Source organism: Cotesia typhae, unplaced genomic scaffold (assembly GCF_013202065.1).
Source record: "Cotesia typhae breed Kobodo isofemale line unplaced genomic scaffold, CoteBio_Ctyphae contig_59, whole genome shotgun sequence".
Taxonomy (NCBI): domain Eukaryota; kingdom Metazoa; phylum Arthropoda; class Insecta; order Hymenoptera; family Braconidae; genus Cotesia; species Cotesia typhae.
The window spans coordinates 2,438,594-2,456,811 of NW_027423761.1; the positions used below are offsets into that span (position 1 = coordinate 2,438,594).

The window sequence follows — 18,218 nt, forward strand, 5'->3', positions numbered from 1 at the left end:
TGCGCCGAATGCCGCCAAACGCCTGAAAATCGGTTCATTATTTCAAAAGTTATTGCGGTTTAAATATTCAAAAAATAGTGTTTTATTAAACTGCCATCAGACTTTTGAGCTCGAAGAGCTCAAAAACATAATGAATACAATTTTGAGTGCTTAATTACAAAAGTAGTGTGAAGTTACAGGGATGGCCTTCAGGGTCAACCGTTTTCCTAATTTTTTTATTTAATTTTGATATTTTTTTCTTCGTAAGATGAAAATAATTTATTTTTATATTGTCAAAAAACTCTTAAAATTTAATTTTATTTCGATATTAATGGAAAAAAATTTTTCAAAATCTTATCGGGAATGTTAAATCAATTCAATTGGTATATATATTCGACTCTCTCAATATAACTACTCTCAAAGTGTCCGTTTTAAGTCGTGTCACAGATACAACAAACGAATGCTCATAAGAAGTTGTAGCCAAATTTGGTATTTTGATTATGACATTGTTGTATTTCTCTGCCAGTCTATCTGATCGTCTAATGTATTGGGCTTCTTCTATGAATAAACTCCTCAAGAGTAAGCTTATTGTTATGAATCACGAAAAATTCACTCGACTGTTCACATTTTGATTGTTTAGAAAAAATTGTTATTCAGTTTTTTTAAATAAAAAAAATTTATGGCACTGAAGTTTGACATACATTAAAAATTTTTTATAATTTCATAGAAATTAAATTATACTAAAAAATTTAATAAAAAAATTGCACTTATAAAAATTAAAAACATTTAATTAGTGGAAATTTTTAAAAGCATTTTTATTGTTGGAAATTGCTAATTTGATAATTGGTCAGCTAATTTCAGTATCATTAAATTTTTTACTTCTAAAAATTTTGAATCTAATCATTCTATTGTTATATAAAAATTAAAATTTTCAACTGGATAACTTTTTATTATTATGAAAATTAATTTAGTAGATATTTGATAATTTCAAGAATTTTTTTAACAAGTAAATTATATGGTAAAAAATAATTAGAAAAAAAAATTGACATGTAGAAATTAAAAAAAATTAAAAATCCAATTTATTATAAATAATTTTTTGGAACAAATTTAGTTGTTCAAAAAAATTAAAAAATAGTCAAGTAACCGCTAATTTCAATGTCATGTTATTATTTTATACAAATAATGGTTTGAATAAATCCCGCGCTCGACGAATTATTTAATGTCCATAAGATGGCGGTAATTTCATCATCTGTTATGTCTCCATCTAGTGACGAATTGTTTTATTGAAGATTATTGAGAAAACCTATGTCGATACATATATATATATATATATATATATATATATATATATATATATATATATATATATATATATATATATATATATATATATATATATATATAAATGAATCGATTATAAAAATATATTACTTATTATAGAAATACAATTTCCAATTTACGATGAATATTTAAAAGTTATTTTAATATTTCCTTAATTATTCATGTAACAACCGTGCCATTGTTATTTGAATTTTATAATTTTAAATTTTCTTATTTTGTATTTATATTTTATTGCTATTGGGAAATGTTGTTGTAGGATATCTAAATGGTTAAGGGAACCCCTTGAAAGGTTCAACATGTGTTTTCTTTTTATGTGTTTCCACAAAGGTCTAATTGTTAGGCGACACGTGTGGGTCATATTCGAGTGTATATTTTTTCGTTTTGAAGAGGTTTACAAGGATTTATTTATTTATTGTTTACTCCAAAAGAGTGTTACCCAAAATTTATGACAATTTAAATTCGCGCCTCCTGATTGCAGCGTTATCTTACGGATTCCGCTGATGACATTACACATCTTACTCTAGGAGCTGTATTCATAGTTCGGGCTTAAGTGTAAGTGCACCTTAAGCACAAGCTTAAGGCAGCGTTTAGATTCATATATGGCTTTCTCAAGATATACTTCAAAATTTGATCTTAGCTAAGACATGTGGCTGGGATAAATATTCATAATTTTAACTTGAGACAAGCTTGAGCATTAGATATTTCTAATGTATTCATATTGAAATAAGACGGTCTTATAAAATACCTTAACCTTACTTTTCATGCCAATAAGAGAGTATTTTTCTAAGTCATCATTTCAGTTGACTTGAGATAATCTTAAATGTATTTACAGTGAAAAAAGTGGTTCAAATAATGAATTTTTTGGGGTTATATAATATTGACATCGACGACAATGATGATATCAATTTTGATTTGGACGACGATGATTTAATCATACGTATTCCAAAACGTTATATTCGAGATGTGCAAGATCCTTTTGATTTTTATTCAGACATCGAATTCAAACAAAGATATAGATTTGACAAGGATAGTGTTAAATTTGGAATATTACCTCTTGTAGAACAAAATTTAACTAAAGTCAATAAACGAGGATTACCAATTCCACCAATTTTTCAATTATTAATATGTTTGCGATTTTATGCGACTGCAAGTTTTCAGGTAATTATAAATTAAGTTAACAATATTTATTTCTTATTTACAGTTATTTGCTAACTTAGAGATCGCTAAAAAGAGCGTTTTTTTTTTCGAACAGATATATATTTTGATAAAAGTATTCTTACAGCTCATTTTAGGTGATACCATGACAGTATCACAACCAACAGTTTCCAGAATAGTTTTTCGTGTGAGCGTTTTACTTGCAAGCAAAATTCATGATTACATTAAAATGCCTCGAACTCAAGCAGCAAAATTAGAAAACCAGAGACTTCTTGAACGTTTGGGATATGGTAATGGAGCAATTGGAATACCCGGGGTTCATGGAGCAATTGATTGCACTCATCTGATTAGTTCATACAAGGTTTCAAAATATTAATGAAATCTACAGAAATCGAAAGGGCTATTTTTCTCTGAATGTACAAGTAAGTATTGCTTTTATTTCCACTAGTCATTACAGACTGAAGAACTCGTAATATAATAATTTTTATTATTTCGCAGACGATTGTTGGCCCACGAATGGAATTTTTAGATATCGTTCCAGAATGGCCTGGTAGCGCTCATGATAGTCGAATTTTCCAAAATTCTCGAATTTACATGAGATATTCTGAACGTGAACTAACTGGGATACTTGTCGGTGATGCTGGATATCCATGCCTACCTTTTCTAATGACGCCCATTAAGTTTGGGGCAATAAGTGCAATATCAGGATCAACTTCAGAATCTGGAATTGATGGACCGCCCCCAGTTGCAAGGCGATGTTGCTTTTCGGTTGTCAGCGCATTCCGTTGTTTTGTTTTTAGATTTCACCAAAGTTTTTTGAGTTGATCTGCGTTTCGCTGCAATATTTTTTAAAATTATTATTTTTCTAAAACTAAAATTATTTGTAAAATTTAATTAAAAACTGATCAAGTGGCTGTTAATTTTAAAGTCATATTAAATAGTTAATTTTACCTTTTCAGTAATTATACTAGATGAATTAAAGTCGGTTGCGATGAAATCCCATGCTTCTTTTTTTTCACTTAATGTAGCAGCATCACTCTTTTTATTTTCAATTACTTGGGCATAATTTTTTAAAATTTGTAGAAAATATTTTTTTTCTACAGCGGTAAAATTAGTACTTTTTCCTTTTTTTAACATATTTTCTTCTGATCTAGCGGTAATAATTTTCTAGTGTAACTTGAATTTGAGGCTTACAATTTTCTAAGGCACATTTGTACATCTGTTTACAATTTTGAATAAAAAACTTCATTGTCAAAATTTAAGTACGTTTCAACCAATGAGATCGTTGGAAACAAGAATTTTCACGGAAATTTACCAACACGCGTTGACTTGGTCTTAAGTTGGGTCTTACTAAAGCTTATCTTACTGAAAATAAGATCCTGCTTAAAACTTTTTTCTTACTCAAGTTTATCTTAAAGAATGACTCTGAAAACATCATAACTTACAGCCGATAAGGCCGTCTTCATGAAGATAGGCTTAAGTACGAACTTAAGACCGGACTATGAATACGGCCCTAGTTACCTCACAGAAGCTGTAACATTTCAGGTAAAGATTAGAGATTATTCTTTCATATGATTTTATTATTTTTCATTTGATTTTATTATTTTAGTGTATTTGTTGATTCATTTAAATATAAAACAATATTAACCAAGACAAAAAGTCAAAACTGAAAAACCTCACAGACTTCTTTCTGAAAAAGAGTTGAGATGGGACCCACGTCTGGCCAGTAATCAATAATAAAGTTCAAGAAATTTTAACTTTCATCCACAGAGAAGACCAGCTGTGCCATCTAGCGAATTTTAAAGCTTATAAACGAAAGCAATCTCGAGTCAGCATCGTACCCTTGGATATCGATATTTAAATAATCGAATGACAATTATCAATTATTTCACGTTGCTCATGCTTATTAATTGATCATTCTTATAGGATAAAAAACTACAGTGTAAAGTACAATTTTTTGACCTTAATTTTCCATTGACTTGTCATTATTCATTTGTGAACATTGTTTTTTTAACCAACCGTGTAAACATTTAACTATTTGCTGGTATATCAAAAGTTTTATTAACAACCAATTAATCATAAGAAATAATCAAAATATGATTGCTTATGTTGATGTGAAACTAAATTTATTCAGTACATCTTAATGTATTTTTAATTATTGTTATTAGGTTATTACTGATTACTAATGTTATTTCTGTCATCGTCTAAATAACAAGTTATTCGAGTTAAATAAAAGGTGTCAACAATGGGTATTGGATTAAAGCCTCTGGAATTCACAGATTGTCTAACAGACAGTCCATTTTTTCGAGAGAATTTACATTATCATGAGCGTGAATTGGATAAAACCAGCCAACAAATAAAACGATTAATTAAAGAAGTTAAAGAATTGTTGGTTGCTGCTAAAAGTAAGTTTATATTATCAAACATAATTCTATAAATCTATTATCATTTATAATACATCACTACTATTGATGTGTTTATTTTTTAGATTGCTAATTCTTAACGTTATCAATTTTACGAGCGATTCTGCATTTTTATTTATTCAGACTCGATTGATATTTCTACTTGAATACAGATTTCATCAAAAGTAATTTTTAATCAAATTTAAAAATTTTATCTGTTTGTTACTTGACTTCAATCACTTCTGCACTGGAAAAAAAAAAAAAAAAAAAAATACTTGAGCCAAGAAAATTTTTTTTTCTCATTTTTTTGCATCGAGACAGAATCATTCATTAGTCCAGAAAAATCTATCTTAGTTCAAAAGACATTTTTGTGTTGCTGCTGCATTAAATTTGTCTTCCAATTTGTAAAAATTTTCTAGGGTCAATAATGACACATTTAATTTTTAATGATTTAACGTTTCATGCGTTCAAATAATTGATTTTCAAATATAGACATTAATTATTGAGAAATATAATTGATGAGAGAATTGCATTGACGCTTGGGATCGTATCTAGGTCCTTATAATTGCTAAGTTGAGATGCTAACTACTGCGCGAAGTCACGGATATCTTAAAGTGTGTCATAAATAATTCTTGACACCAATAAATAAAATAAATTGATAGAAGAAAAATAAAAAAAATTAGAACTCGAAGAAAATTGCTCTAATGAAAAATTAAAAATTTAATGCATTCAAAAAATTTGATTTTCTTTTTGTAAACAAAAATATTTTTTGAACTAAAAACATTTATCTTTAGCCAAGAATTTTTTTTTCTTTGAAATAATTTATATAAAAATTTATTCTATTAACTCAGTGAGAAGTTTTAGGGCTAGTCTGCAGGGTAAACCGGTTGTCAGGTTTTTTATTACTCTATTTATTTTGAACAAAAAATGATTCATAATCGGGTTTTAACTTTACTTCAAAAACGTATCATCAAATGGGTAAAAAAAAATTGCTAAGGTAGAAAATAATTATTATTACGTGTGCATTTTTCTGTCTATGAATAATTATTAAAATTAATCACGTGTTGTTTTTTTGTTCTTCACTATCACAAAAATAATAGAAGTGTTTAATTAAGTGTTAGGTTTTCCAGCATTTTTTTATTTGTTAAATTGGCTGCAAATCTAATAGAAGCGTAATCTTTCATTCAGACTGTACATAATAAAAAATAATAGAAACGAAATAAATGATTATAATTAAATGATTCATACAATCATATGTTTTAACAGACTAAGAATGGCCATAAGTAATATTTATGACCGAATAAAAGTTTCAGCGCCTGTATTTAACTCTATTAAGTCGCTTACACCAAGAATTGCTGATCATTGCGTTAAATCATCAATTTTTGCATGAACATTTTGTCAGCAAATCAATAAATTTAAAAATAGAAACATTTTTTTCAATATTTTTTACTATACGTATTGTTAAATAATTATCCTAAACTGAGAGAAGAAATTTATTTTGAAAAAAATGATCATTGATGTGACAAGAAATTAATTTGTTAAAAATTTCCAACAATTTTATTTCTTAGCTAAGAAAATCAAAATTTTTCTCACAGTAATTTTTTTGTTGAAAAAACAAATATTTGATTTGGACATTCTACGAATAAGCTTATTTTCAACAAAAAAGTTACAGTAAGACAATGTTTGATTTCTTCCGCTAAGAAATAAAATTGTTTAAAATTTTCAACAAATTAATTTCTCATTACAACATTGCTCATTTTTTTCAAAGTCAATTTTTTCTTTCACTTTATAAATAAATTTATAAATATATTGAAATCAAATTTTATAAAATAAGTTCCTATAAAATAATTTTTTTTTATTTCCATAATGTTATTCTACCATAATTGATATATTCTAGTAAATTTTGTAAAAGTTCACAAATTTAAATAACTTTATAAATTTTATGTAGTAACTTTTTCAGGTAAATAGAATTTAAAAAACTGTCTAAAGCTTATAAAATAAGTTAAGCCATATCAACTGGACAGAAATACTTTCATTGATATTAAAACAATCAATAATTCTCTATATCAAAAAGAATCTTTTTTCAAAAATTTTTGTTTCAAAGTTTTTATTATTTTATCCTATAATATATTTAGACAGTAAATACATTGGTCAAGTAGTCAACTATTATAGTATTTAGAAACGAACGAAAATTTTAGTGGTTTGAAACTTATCTCTTCTTCACATTATGTTAATCGCGCACGAGCTTGAATCAGCTTACAACAGCAGTTTTCTTTGACTTGAGTAGTTGATCAAATTAATTAAATACATGCTAAATAAAAATACATTCTCTATGTCTTTTACAGATTTATCGAGGGCTCAAAGAGCATTTTCGAAAACCTTACAAAACTTCAGTTTTGAGTGTATTGGAGAAACACAAACTGAAGATGAATTACATATATCTCAAAGCTTAAAGGAATTTAGTAAATTAATTGCTTCAATTGAAGATGAAAGGGATCGTATGGTAAGCTCAATTCTACTTAATAAACTATCGTTACATTGAATCCAAAAAATCATGGATGGTTATATTATTCTGTAGAGCTTTATTTTCATTTTAATTGATATTCTTACAAGTCGCAATCTGTTTATTTATGATTTAATATAACATTAATAACTTGCAGTCACTATGCAACTGCTAAGATTTACAGATTATAAATAAGAAAACTTTGGCTGAATGATTTTTTGATGTTCATAACACTATACATTTTTTGTATAATTTTGAAATAAATTAAAAAAATAATAGTGCTGTGATAGAATCAATTATAAATAATTTAATGAACAAATGTGGAGGAACAAATTTATAGAATCAACAAACTATTTAAAACTCCTCCAAAAATTTGGCATAAAAAATTTACTATCACTGAAAAATATATAAAACCGTGAAAAAGCACAAATTCTTTTTAAAATCTATTTCATGATACCAAATTTAACTAAAAAATTCTTTTTAAAATAATAATATACTCGTCACAAAATTTTTCTTACTCTCTCAATTATTTAAATCATAAATGACTGTTGCTAAAAAAAATACTAAAACAAATTTACGATTTTGGTTTACCCGTTAAAAAATTTTTCTTAGTCTCTTAATTATGTAAATTAACTTTTGACCTATAACCACATTGACATGTATAAACAAAAAAAAAGTAAATTAATAAATGACGTGTGTCGTGAAATTCGAATTCATTTAAAACTACTGCGAAAACTTATTCATCATAACTAAGCTATTGCTGAAAAGCATATGAAGGATTAAAAAAGTACAAATTCAGGTTAAGACCTTTCCTATAATATTAAATTTAATTTAAAAAAACTCATTTCATCATATAAGTACGCAGGAGAAAAAAATTTTCCTTACTCTTTTAATTATGTATAGATTGTAAGATTATTTTGGAATTGAGTAATTAAGATTAAACATTGAAGAATATGAACAATCATACAAAAAAGAATGACCGTATATCAATTTTTTTCAGCTTGAACGAGCCTATGACCAAATAATACTGCCATTAGAAAATTTTAGAAAAGAACATATCGGTGGAGTTAAGGTAAAGAACATGTTTTCTACTACCTTTCTGTTGTTCTATTTTTTAAAATTTAATATTAACATTTTCTAGGAAGGAAAAAAGAAATTCGAAAAACAAACGGTTAAATTTTGTCAAAGCCAAGAACGCTATCTAAGTCTTTCAACAAAGAAGCAAGATAACGTTCTTCAGGAGGTAATTGACGCTAAATTGAAAATAGTATGATTGAAAAAAATTTTGATGTATAACAATATTTATTATTTTTTAGGCTGATGCAACGCTTGATATGGCTGAAAGACATTTTTGTCAAGCTAGCTTAGAGTATGTTTTCTTGTTACAAGAAGTTCAAGAAAGAAAAAAGTTTGAATTTGTAGAAACGGTGAGACCAATACATCAATTTTAAATGAACACACTTGTCATACTTTCAAATTCATAAATCTGTTTAATATTTTCTAATAATTAATATTTTTTATTGATTTAATTTTTTAATGAAATTTTTACAGCTTCTGGGTTTTATGTTTGGGTGGTTAACTTTCTATCATCAAGGCCATGAAGTAGCAAAAGATTTCAAACCTTACATGACCGAGTTGCAATTAAAAATACAGAAGGTATATCATTCAAAATAATATTCTAATACAATTAATTGATTGTTAATAGCATATCCTAAATTATTTTAACTTAAAAAACTAAAGTCATTTTTGTATTTAATAATTATTTTACTGAATTTATTAAGTAACTGCATGTGAATTAACTTGATAACGTAGATTACCTTGTGTGTGTGTGTTTTTTTTTTACAAGACTCGAGAAAATTTCCTTGCCACTCGAGATAAAACTGAATCGCTTATGAACAAAATGAAGGATATGAAGAAGGTAAATGAAAAAAAAATACATTTTATGATTTTTCGTTATCCATGTGTAGTAATAATAATAGAAACTATAAATCAAATGATTGCTAAGATACTCAAGAAATTAAAACTAAACAACAACAAAAACAATCTTACAGTTGTGAAAATGTATACTTTAAAATTATTTTTGAATTGACATATACGTGAAAAGTTTATAAATGATTTAAGGGTCATTCTGGTTCCGGCGCTCGAGAAAAATCCAATGCTCACATTTTTTTACTCAGAAACTACTATATACATTAATATAAAGTTTATTCAGCTCAACGAATACACTCTTGAATAACATAAAAAATATTAAAATTTATTTTTTATATAAATAAACAACGGGTGAATGGAGCTTTTCCAAGATTTGATATGTCGTCGGCGTACATGATAACTTGATAACGGTTCATTTAAAACACAAGAATCAAAATTATTTACCTTCAATATAAGAATAGTAATTGCACCAGCTACGGACATTAATATTTATCGATAAATATCAAAATTGCGGGCATTTAAAAAAAAAACTGAAAAATTACGCTTTTTTCACAGCTTTTAGTCCTAATAAAATGATAAAAATCAAAATTTTGGTTTGGTTGTAGCTCAGGCCATTGCTACTACTATGTAGAATATAAGGTTTAAATTTCATTTAAAGTGACAAACGAATTTAAAGTTTTTAATTAAAAAAAAAAAAAAAAACAAAATCTTACTTAAAGTCAAATAGCGGTACCGGCATTATACAAAATTCCTTCAGCCTTTTTATCCACATAAACACCGTAAAATGATGTACTTACAGTGGTCCGATCACTTAAAAATTTTAACCCAATACTTTTAAATATATTTCATTTTGAAAAATATAAAAAAATAAAATAAAATTTTTTTTTTTTTGAATAATGCAAATTGGATTGACCCCTTAAGTCAAAGTTTGTATGCTATTATTATTATTATTACTATTATTAGATAAATTGTTTATATTCATGATACTAAATTATTATTTGGGCTGTCGTTAAGAAAATGTACTCCTTTAATCTTACAATTTATGTTTTTTTCTATATAGTCTGCAGTTGAATCTGGTATAAGTAAATTATATTCAAGAGAAGGATATTTATTTCTTATGGAAAAAAGTAAGTTTTAATTAATTCCATTTAGCATCTCATTTAAATAAATTTTTTCTCCCTCCATGTTTAGTCGCTTCTTTTTTCTTTGTTAAATGCATTTATACTTGTGAATTAAATAAGTTACAAATTTTAATAATGTTCCTGTTAAAAAAAAAAAAATAATATTTGTGTAAAAGAGATTTTGTTTACAAAACTTGACGCACGATAATAATAAAAATGGCAAAACATAAATTTATATTTTTTTTATAATTCTAAATTAGACCAGTAGGATCATTACTAAGTTCATTTTAGCTAGCCTGAGTCGATCCAAAAATTTGAGAATTTTTTTTCGCATAGTTTAGTAGATTAAGATCAGTAAAAATAAAATAAAAATCACTATTAAAAGAAATCCATATAATCTTTGAAACAATGAAGTGGAAACAGAAAAATTAATATAGAATTTTTTAGTAATGAAAATATAAGACTAACAAAAATCAATTTTTCTGCTTTCAGAAGCGTTCGGTGCAGGTTGGACAAAACAGTATTGTACATACCAAAAAAATACAAAAGAATTCACTATGATACCGTACAATCAGTTAACTGGAAAATTCGTAAGTCATAAAAATTAATTGAATAAGTTCACTCCTATCCATCCACTTGTTCTTAATAATTATTATAATTATTTTTTTTAATAGAGTAACAAAGAAACTTTAATATTAGCAACCTGTACTCGTCGTATGTCTGATACCATTGAAAAAAGATTTTGTTTTGATATTACAGCATCAGACAAGTAAGTATTAATTGCTTAATAATAAACTAGCAACTTGCAGTCATCACATGTATTTTCTGAATCCGCTTGACGAGCTGAGTCGATATATAACAAAATTTTTCAAAAGTTCCATCATGAGGATCAATGCAACAGTCAGATTTTTATGAAATCTATTAAAGATTCTCGTAGAAATAATAATATACTCGTCACAAAATTTTCTTTACTCTCTCTATTATTTAAATCATAAATGACTATCGTTGAAAAAATATCAAACCCAATTTACGATAAAGATATACCCGTTAACAAATTCTTTTTAGTCTTTTGATTATATAAATTTACTTTTGACATGCAACTACATTTATGAAACAAAATAAATAAACAAATCTTGTTTATCACGAAATTCGAATCTATTCATAACTTTAAAAACACAAATTTAGATCATGACCTTCACAATTATATTAAATTTAATTTAACTTAAAACACTCATTTTATTATATAAATACGCCAGAGGTACAATTTTAATTATTCTCCTAATTATATAGATTATTTATACTAACATAAAAAAATATTAATACATTCAACTGAAATTGTAGGCCGGGGATAATTTATACATTTCAAGCTTTATCGGAGGAGGATAGAAAATTATGGATGGATGCCATGGATGGAAAAGAACCCGTAAGTTTTGATAAAAATTATATAGCCCTAGTAAGATTATTTCCCAATAATTTTACAAATTTCTTTATTTTTATTTTTAGACATATGCATTTCAGTGCTCTCCAGCCAAATCAGATGAAACCGTTTTAGATGAAACTGGATTTTTATTCGTTTCTAAATGTATTAGTGCTCTCGAAAATAGAGGTCAGTATTTAATTATTTTCTTAAAAAAAAAAAAGTTTCGCTGCTTTGCTATTAGCTAAAAAATAAAATTTTTCTTTTTTTAGGCTTAGAGGAACAAGGACTTTACCGCGTTGTAGGTGTAGCCTCTAAAGTAAATAAATTATTGGCTATGGGTTTAGATAAAAGAAAATTGGAAAAACTTAATTTCGATGATAAATTTGAGTGGGAAAGTAAAACAATTACGAGTGCGCTCAAAACTTATCTCAGAACATTATCCGAACCAATTATGACATTCCGTTTTTACAATAGCTTCATAATCGCTGCTAGTAAGTTTAATAAAATATATTGATACATTTGAGTGATTAAACTACTAATAATATCATTATTGACTAATATTATTTTGATAATTTATAGAATTAGAGTCCAGAGAGTCACGTATTCATGATATACACACGCTTTTTTACAGACTACCAAAAGCCAATTTTAATATTTTGATGTTATTAATAAAACATCTTCGCAAGTAATTACACTTTTTATCTAATTGAGAAATTTTTTTTTAAAGTGGTTTAATAATAATTTTTTCTACTTTAGTATTGCAAATAAATGTGATAAAAATTTAATGACGGTTGGAAATTTAGCCGTATGTTTTGGTCCAACATTATTGCGTCCCGAAGAAGAAACTGTTGCGTCAATTATGGATATTAAATTTTATAATATAGTTGTAGAAATATTGATTGAAAATTATGAAAGAATATCAGCTGGACCACCTCACGAATTTACACAACCATCACATTCAGTACAAAAGTTAACAACTATTTCAGTAGAAAAACGTGATATTGAAGAAATTCCAGGTGCATCTGGAAATGGTAATCCACTAAATCGGTGCAACATGCATTCGATTCCAGTATTACATTCAAACGTAAGTTTTAAATCATTCATTATTATATTCGTTGGATAAAACACATTTTTTATGTTCCAGTATACCTTTCTTATTCTTAAAGAAAAAATGCTAACTTCTTGGCTCTACTTATTAGTAATTAATTCAATAGTTAAATGATTGCATTGAGAAAAAGAATTTATTTTGAAAAAAATTAGCAATATTGTAAGAAGATATTAATTTGTTTAAAATTTTCAATCATTTTATTTCTTAGCTGAAGAAATAGAAATTTTTTTCACAGTAACTTTTTTGTTGACAAAAAGTTTTCTAGACTTGGAAAAAAATAATTTTGGATGAAAATTCGCAAGTTCTTTATCTAAAAATGTTTTATTCTAAATCGAAAAAACTTTTTTTCAACAAAAAAGTTACTGTGAGAAAAGTTTTGATTTCTTCAGCTAAAAAATAAAATTATTGAAAATTTTAAACAAATTAATTTCTTATTACAACATTGCTCGTTTTTTTTAAAATAAATTTTTACTCTCAGTGTAATATTGCTATTTTACCTGCACTTGTACTTAACCTGTAGTATTTTTATCTGTATCAACCACGAAAAGCAATTAGACAATTTTCTATAGGTACAGAAGCTAATATTGACTGGAATAAACAAAATGGTCGTAAAGTGAAATTACGTAAAACAAAAGCTATGTTTTTGGAATTTGATAGCAAGTTAAAGATGTTGCATCGTGTAGTTGTTTCTCAAATTTTTGTAAACGGTGGTATAACCTCTTACACAGAGTTGACAAAGTGTTTGAGCCTTTATATTTCAAATACATTGTCATGTAATCTCCATGTCTCAAAAACAATGAATAAGATAAACTACCCTTGTAAAAAAAAAATTGTCCCAAAAATGTTCCAAACTTGGGATTGGGACATCCAAACATGACAATTTGGGTCATTTTTGGGAAAATTTTGCGACATCTTAGAAATAACCAAAAAAAAAAATTTTTATTTTTTTTTTTTTTTTTTTTTTTTAAAGTCGCATAAACTACTAAAGTCATGAGCGACTTACTATTAACATGAGTGGAACTTTTGAGATTGGAACTCGTTTTAAACTTTTTTAGGCTCAGCAGAATAATACACTTAAATATTGAAAATATTCATTGGTGTACCCCGGACTCGAACCCGGTCCAATGCATTTTGAAAAGCAAGGGCCGGAACCGATAGGCTACTGCGCGTCTCTTTGACGTTTTTAAAATGATTTAAAGAGAGAAAATTTATTATTGCACGGTCATGAATTTATCGTAACATTAATGAATGAAAATTTTTAGGACATTTTTGGGACATTCTTAAAATATTTTTAGAATTTATCTACAACCGTGCAAAAAACAATTGTCTTAAAATCATTTGAAAAACGTTTAAAATTGCCCTCAAAATATTTAAAAAATGTCCTAAAAATATTTTTAAAATATCCCAAAAATGTCCGAAAATGTCCTTAAATTGTCCCAAATTGTGTCACGTTTGGATGTCCCAAGCTTGGGACAATTTTTTATACGGGTAAGCTCTATTGCGTATTATTACGGAAGAATATTGTATATGTCAATTATTAAGGATATTAGAAAATACTTGGTTTCAGCAACTAGTTTACCGCTCATAGATTTAGCTGAAGGCATCACATTTTTCTTGTAGCATTTTATTTTCGGAAAAAGAAAGTCAATGAGCATTTGATTCGATTTCAAATTTTTGATGACAAAAAATTATTTTTTTTTTTTTTTTTTTGTACTATATTTAATTCATCATACTAGTAGAATTAAAATAAAAACAATTTTTTCTTTTTAAAAACTTTAAATCTTGAATAAAATACTTGTTAACTTTCTTTAAAATTGCTTCTTTATGTATTTAAAATATCTAATTTTATATATATTTAAAAAAAAAAAAAAACTACGAGAAAAATGTGATTTTATCAGCTGAAAAAGAGCATTGTTGAAAATTTTCAACAATTTAAATTCTTGTAGCAAAAGTGATCTTTTTTCTCTCAGTGTTATTCAACATGTAAAAACGACCAAAAATTACAACAGTCTTTTAATCCTGCCATTTGCTTCATTCATATTTTAAAACGTGATGAGCACATTACCTCTTATTGACGTGAACTAGCCTGGTTGTCTATTAAAAGCTGTGGTATTTATTATATTTCTTGCTATTTTTATAAATTACTATACTTATATAAACCCTGTTACTTGCGTGAATTGTTTATTGATGATATTGATGTGAGGCATTCTGAAAGATTCGACTGTGGGAAAAATTACCAATTGATATAGTAAACGCATCCAGTATCGAAATTTTAAAAAACAACATCTATGACTATTTAATCAACTTAGATTTTAAATTTAATTAATGTACAATTATTCTAAGCTAAATTGTTATATTTCACTTTAATTAAAAACCTTTCACTCTCTTTAATAGTAAATCAAATACAAGTCAAACCAATTAACACTGTTTTAGTACTTTAAAATATTGATCTTTGTATAGACTAAGTGAAAATTATTGAAATACTTAGAATAAGTTATAACTGATTTATGTTATATTTACTGTAAAGATTATCACATATTTATAAATTGTTAAATATTTATATTTTGCTTGCCATCTGACCAAATGGCCTTGGTATATATAAATTATTTATCTATTTATCTACCTTTTGCAAATTTTGCATTCATATAAATATTAAAGGAGATAACCACTGTGATGACGACCAAAAGTCAGTGATTTTCGGGAATTTTTTGACCGGGAAAATAAAAAAATTTAAGGATTAGGTTTTTTTTTGTTCTATTAAATGTTCATTGAAGATCAATATTCTACATTTGTATTTAGAAATATCAAATCGTTACAAAGTTTTTAATATTCTTGTCCAGCTCAAAAAAAATTCCTCCTCCATAGTTGCATTGTTCCCTAAAAGGGTCATCCGAGAAAAAAATTTTAGTTACGTTATCTGTATGAATTTAATTATCGCTGCACTTTCCCGATTTTTTTTATTATGATTTGAAAAAAAATTGCGTGCAATTGCAAATTTTTTTATATTTTTCGCCTTCTTTTTTAATTCTAACGGCTTCAAAAAATCTTAAAAATTTCAATTTTTTAAATCAGCTACGTCCAATCTCAGCCACTGTAAAGATGAACAAAAAAAAAGTACGAAAATCGGTTGATATTCATTTGAATTATTGATGCGATCATTTTAAAAAAAGTCGTTTTGAAAAAAATGCGTTTAAAGTTTTTAGTCTAAATCATTTATCTTATAAAATATTTACACTTAAATTAAACTGTCGAGTCCTAAGCCATATGAGGGTTCTTCCTCCTTATCTTCAGTAGTTTTTATGACTTTTTTATCATTTTTATTGATTTTTCCAATTCTTTAGCGGATTCAATATTTTTTTCGTAGCGCTGAGCGAAAACGGTGGGTCTACCTGCTCTCACTAGCTAGGGTACACAGAAAAAAAAACTTCTTGCACCAAGAAAATTTTAAGGAAGACAAAAGTTATTTTAGAGCAATGAGAAATTTTCTTGGCTCAGGAAACTTTGACTTGATTCAAGAAATTTTCAATCTTCCTTAATATTTTCTTGAGCCAAGAAAATTTATCCACGGGTCAAGAATTTTCTTTTTTTTTGTAGAAGTACCGGTTTTGGCCATCTTAAGACCATTTTTGGCCACTTGATATTTTAGTGAATTTGTACAAAATTTAACTATTTAAGAATTTTTGTAGAATTTATGAATCAGCATATTTATACGAATTGAATTCGTAAAGTCTTGCGCTTGTAGAAATATTTATACAATAATTTAAAAATAAAGTGGCCCTGGCAATAAACGGTACTTCTACCCTATATCTCTGAAAATGATCTAAATTTTGATCAAAAATTTTGTACACATTTTTAAATATATCAATTCTGATTTAAAACAAAAAATAATTATTGTTTTATTTGTTGCAGTACAGTGGCTATCTCCTTTAAAAATTAATATGTATAAAATGATGTTTTACTTTTTTGCAGCTCAATAAAGGATTTTACGAAAAGCCTTTATCAATTTTAACAAAATCCTTACCTGCTGACAATCATAATGAAGACTTTGAAGATATAAAATATGGAGTACAACACTTACCTTCATATTCCGACCCTCGAATCAGTCGTCCAAAATTAGTAAACACTAATTTTATGTATTATTCAACTGACAAAGGTTTGATATTCTTTACAATTACAATAAATATTTTGTATTTAGATAAAGTAATAAAAATTAAAATTCTTTAATAGTTGGAAGTGGTAACACAAGCAGTTCAAATGAATCAGTTGCTTCAGATTCCCATCTTCTAATGACAGGTCTACCCTTAAAACATAAGCGTGGACCAATTATGGGAATGCATTACCCATCTGAATACTTGCAACGTAATAATTCTGCAACATCTTTGTAAGTTGTTTTGTGTTGATAGAAGAAAAAATTTTTATCAAATTACAGGTCAATTTATTTTTAAATAAATTTTAGTTCCAACACTTCTCCTGCCAGTGGACGGTCAAGTCCAGGACAAACATCCGGAATTTGGAGAGTTCGGACATTATACGCCTGTATGGCTGAAAACGATGGAGAGCTTTCATTTGAACCTAATCAAATAATAACAAATGGTAATTACTAAATTTTATTTATCTTATTATTCAGAAGTTAATTTGATGATAATCGAAGATTAAATTTTTTTTGGAATAGTGAGACCATCGCTCGAACCCGGATGGCTAGAGGGGACATTAAATGGAAAAACTGGATTAGTACCAAAAAATTACGTCGAACAATTACCCTGAGAGCAAATATACCAAAAATAATAAATGTATTGATATTTTTATACATTTACAATATTATTTTTAAATCTATATTCTGTCTACTTTTGTAATTAGTGACGAATGTATATATTCGATAAAAAATATTTGTTAAAAAATAGTTAAGTATGAAAGTATAGTATTTATGGGGGATAAAGTTTACCCAAAGATATATTTACTTAGTAAATATTTATTTAAAATATTCATTCAAATTTAGTCTTTCATGGTTTTATTATTATTATTTTAACTTATAAATAAATGTACATTTTATTTTTATTAGTATATTTTATGTTGCGAACAATGACATTTATTCAAATGACATTGATTATATTTTTATATTAAATTTATGTATCATATAAAAATCTTATTTTGACAATTATTGTAATTAATTAATGAATTCATTATCGATGCCATTTTATGTTGAATTTATATAATTAAATTTATTATTTATAATTGTTGCATAGTCTAAATAATATTTTAC

General features: G+C 26.5%; 1 protein-coding gene across 4 annotated transcripts; it reads left to right on the forward strand.

The window, feature by feature from the left end:
- The first annotated feature begins 3,887 nt into the window (after positions 1-3,887).
- Graf (GTPase regulator associated with FAK) lies at positions 3,888-17,858 on the forward strand. 4 transcript variants are annotated; one of them, XM_074250649.1, is made up of 21 exons: positions 3,888-4,020; positions 4,085-4,519; positions 4,644-4,880; positions 7,223-7,380; positions 8,381-8,452; positions 8,522-8,623; positions 8,697-8,807; positions 8,932-9,036; positions 9,227-9,298; positions 10,370-10,436; positions 10,923-11,020; positions 11,105-11,199; positions 11,772-11,853; positions 11,934-12,036; positions 12,120-12,341; positions 12,430-12,535; positions 12,607-12,934; positions 16,928-17,111; positions 17,186-17,339; positions 17,415-17,551; positions 17,631-17,858. In XM_074250649.1, the coding sequence occupies exons 3-21, from the start codon at positions 4,721-4,723 to the stop codon at positions 17,720-17,722; spliced, it is 2,448 nt and encodes an 815-aa protein (XP_074106750.1). In that variant the 5' UTR covers positions 3,888-4,020; positions 4,085-4,519; positions 4,644-4,720; the 3' UTR covers positions 17,723-17,858. The 4 variants fall into 4 exon arrangements, with proteins under 4 accessions (XP_074106750.1, XP_074106751.1, XP_074106752.1 ...); XM_074250650.1 differs by having other exon boundaries at positions 4,085-4,417; XM_074250651.1 differs by lacking the exon at positions 9,227-9,298.
- Positions 17,859-18,218: the final 360 nt, after the last annotated feature.

Bases quoted from the DNA above. Each gene is read 5' to 3' on its own strand.
- Graf (XM_074250649.1), top strand. From the start codon at position 4,721: ATGGGTATTGGATTAAAGCCTCTGGAATTCACAGATTGTCTAACAGAC. The intron at 9,299-10,369 runs GTAAATGAAAAA...TTTTCTATATAG, and splicing joins AAATGAAGGATATGAAGAAG to TCTGCAGTTGAATCTGGTAT. The intron at 11,200-11,771 runs GTAAGTATTAAT...CTGAAATTGTAG, and splicing joins GATATTACAGCATCAGACAA to GCCGGGGATAATTTATACAT.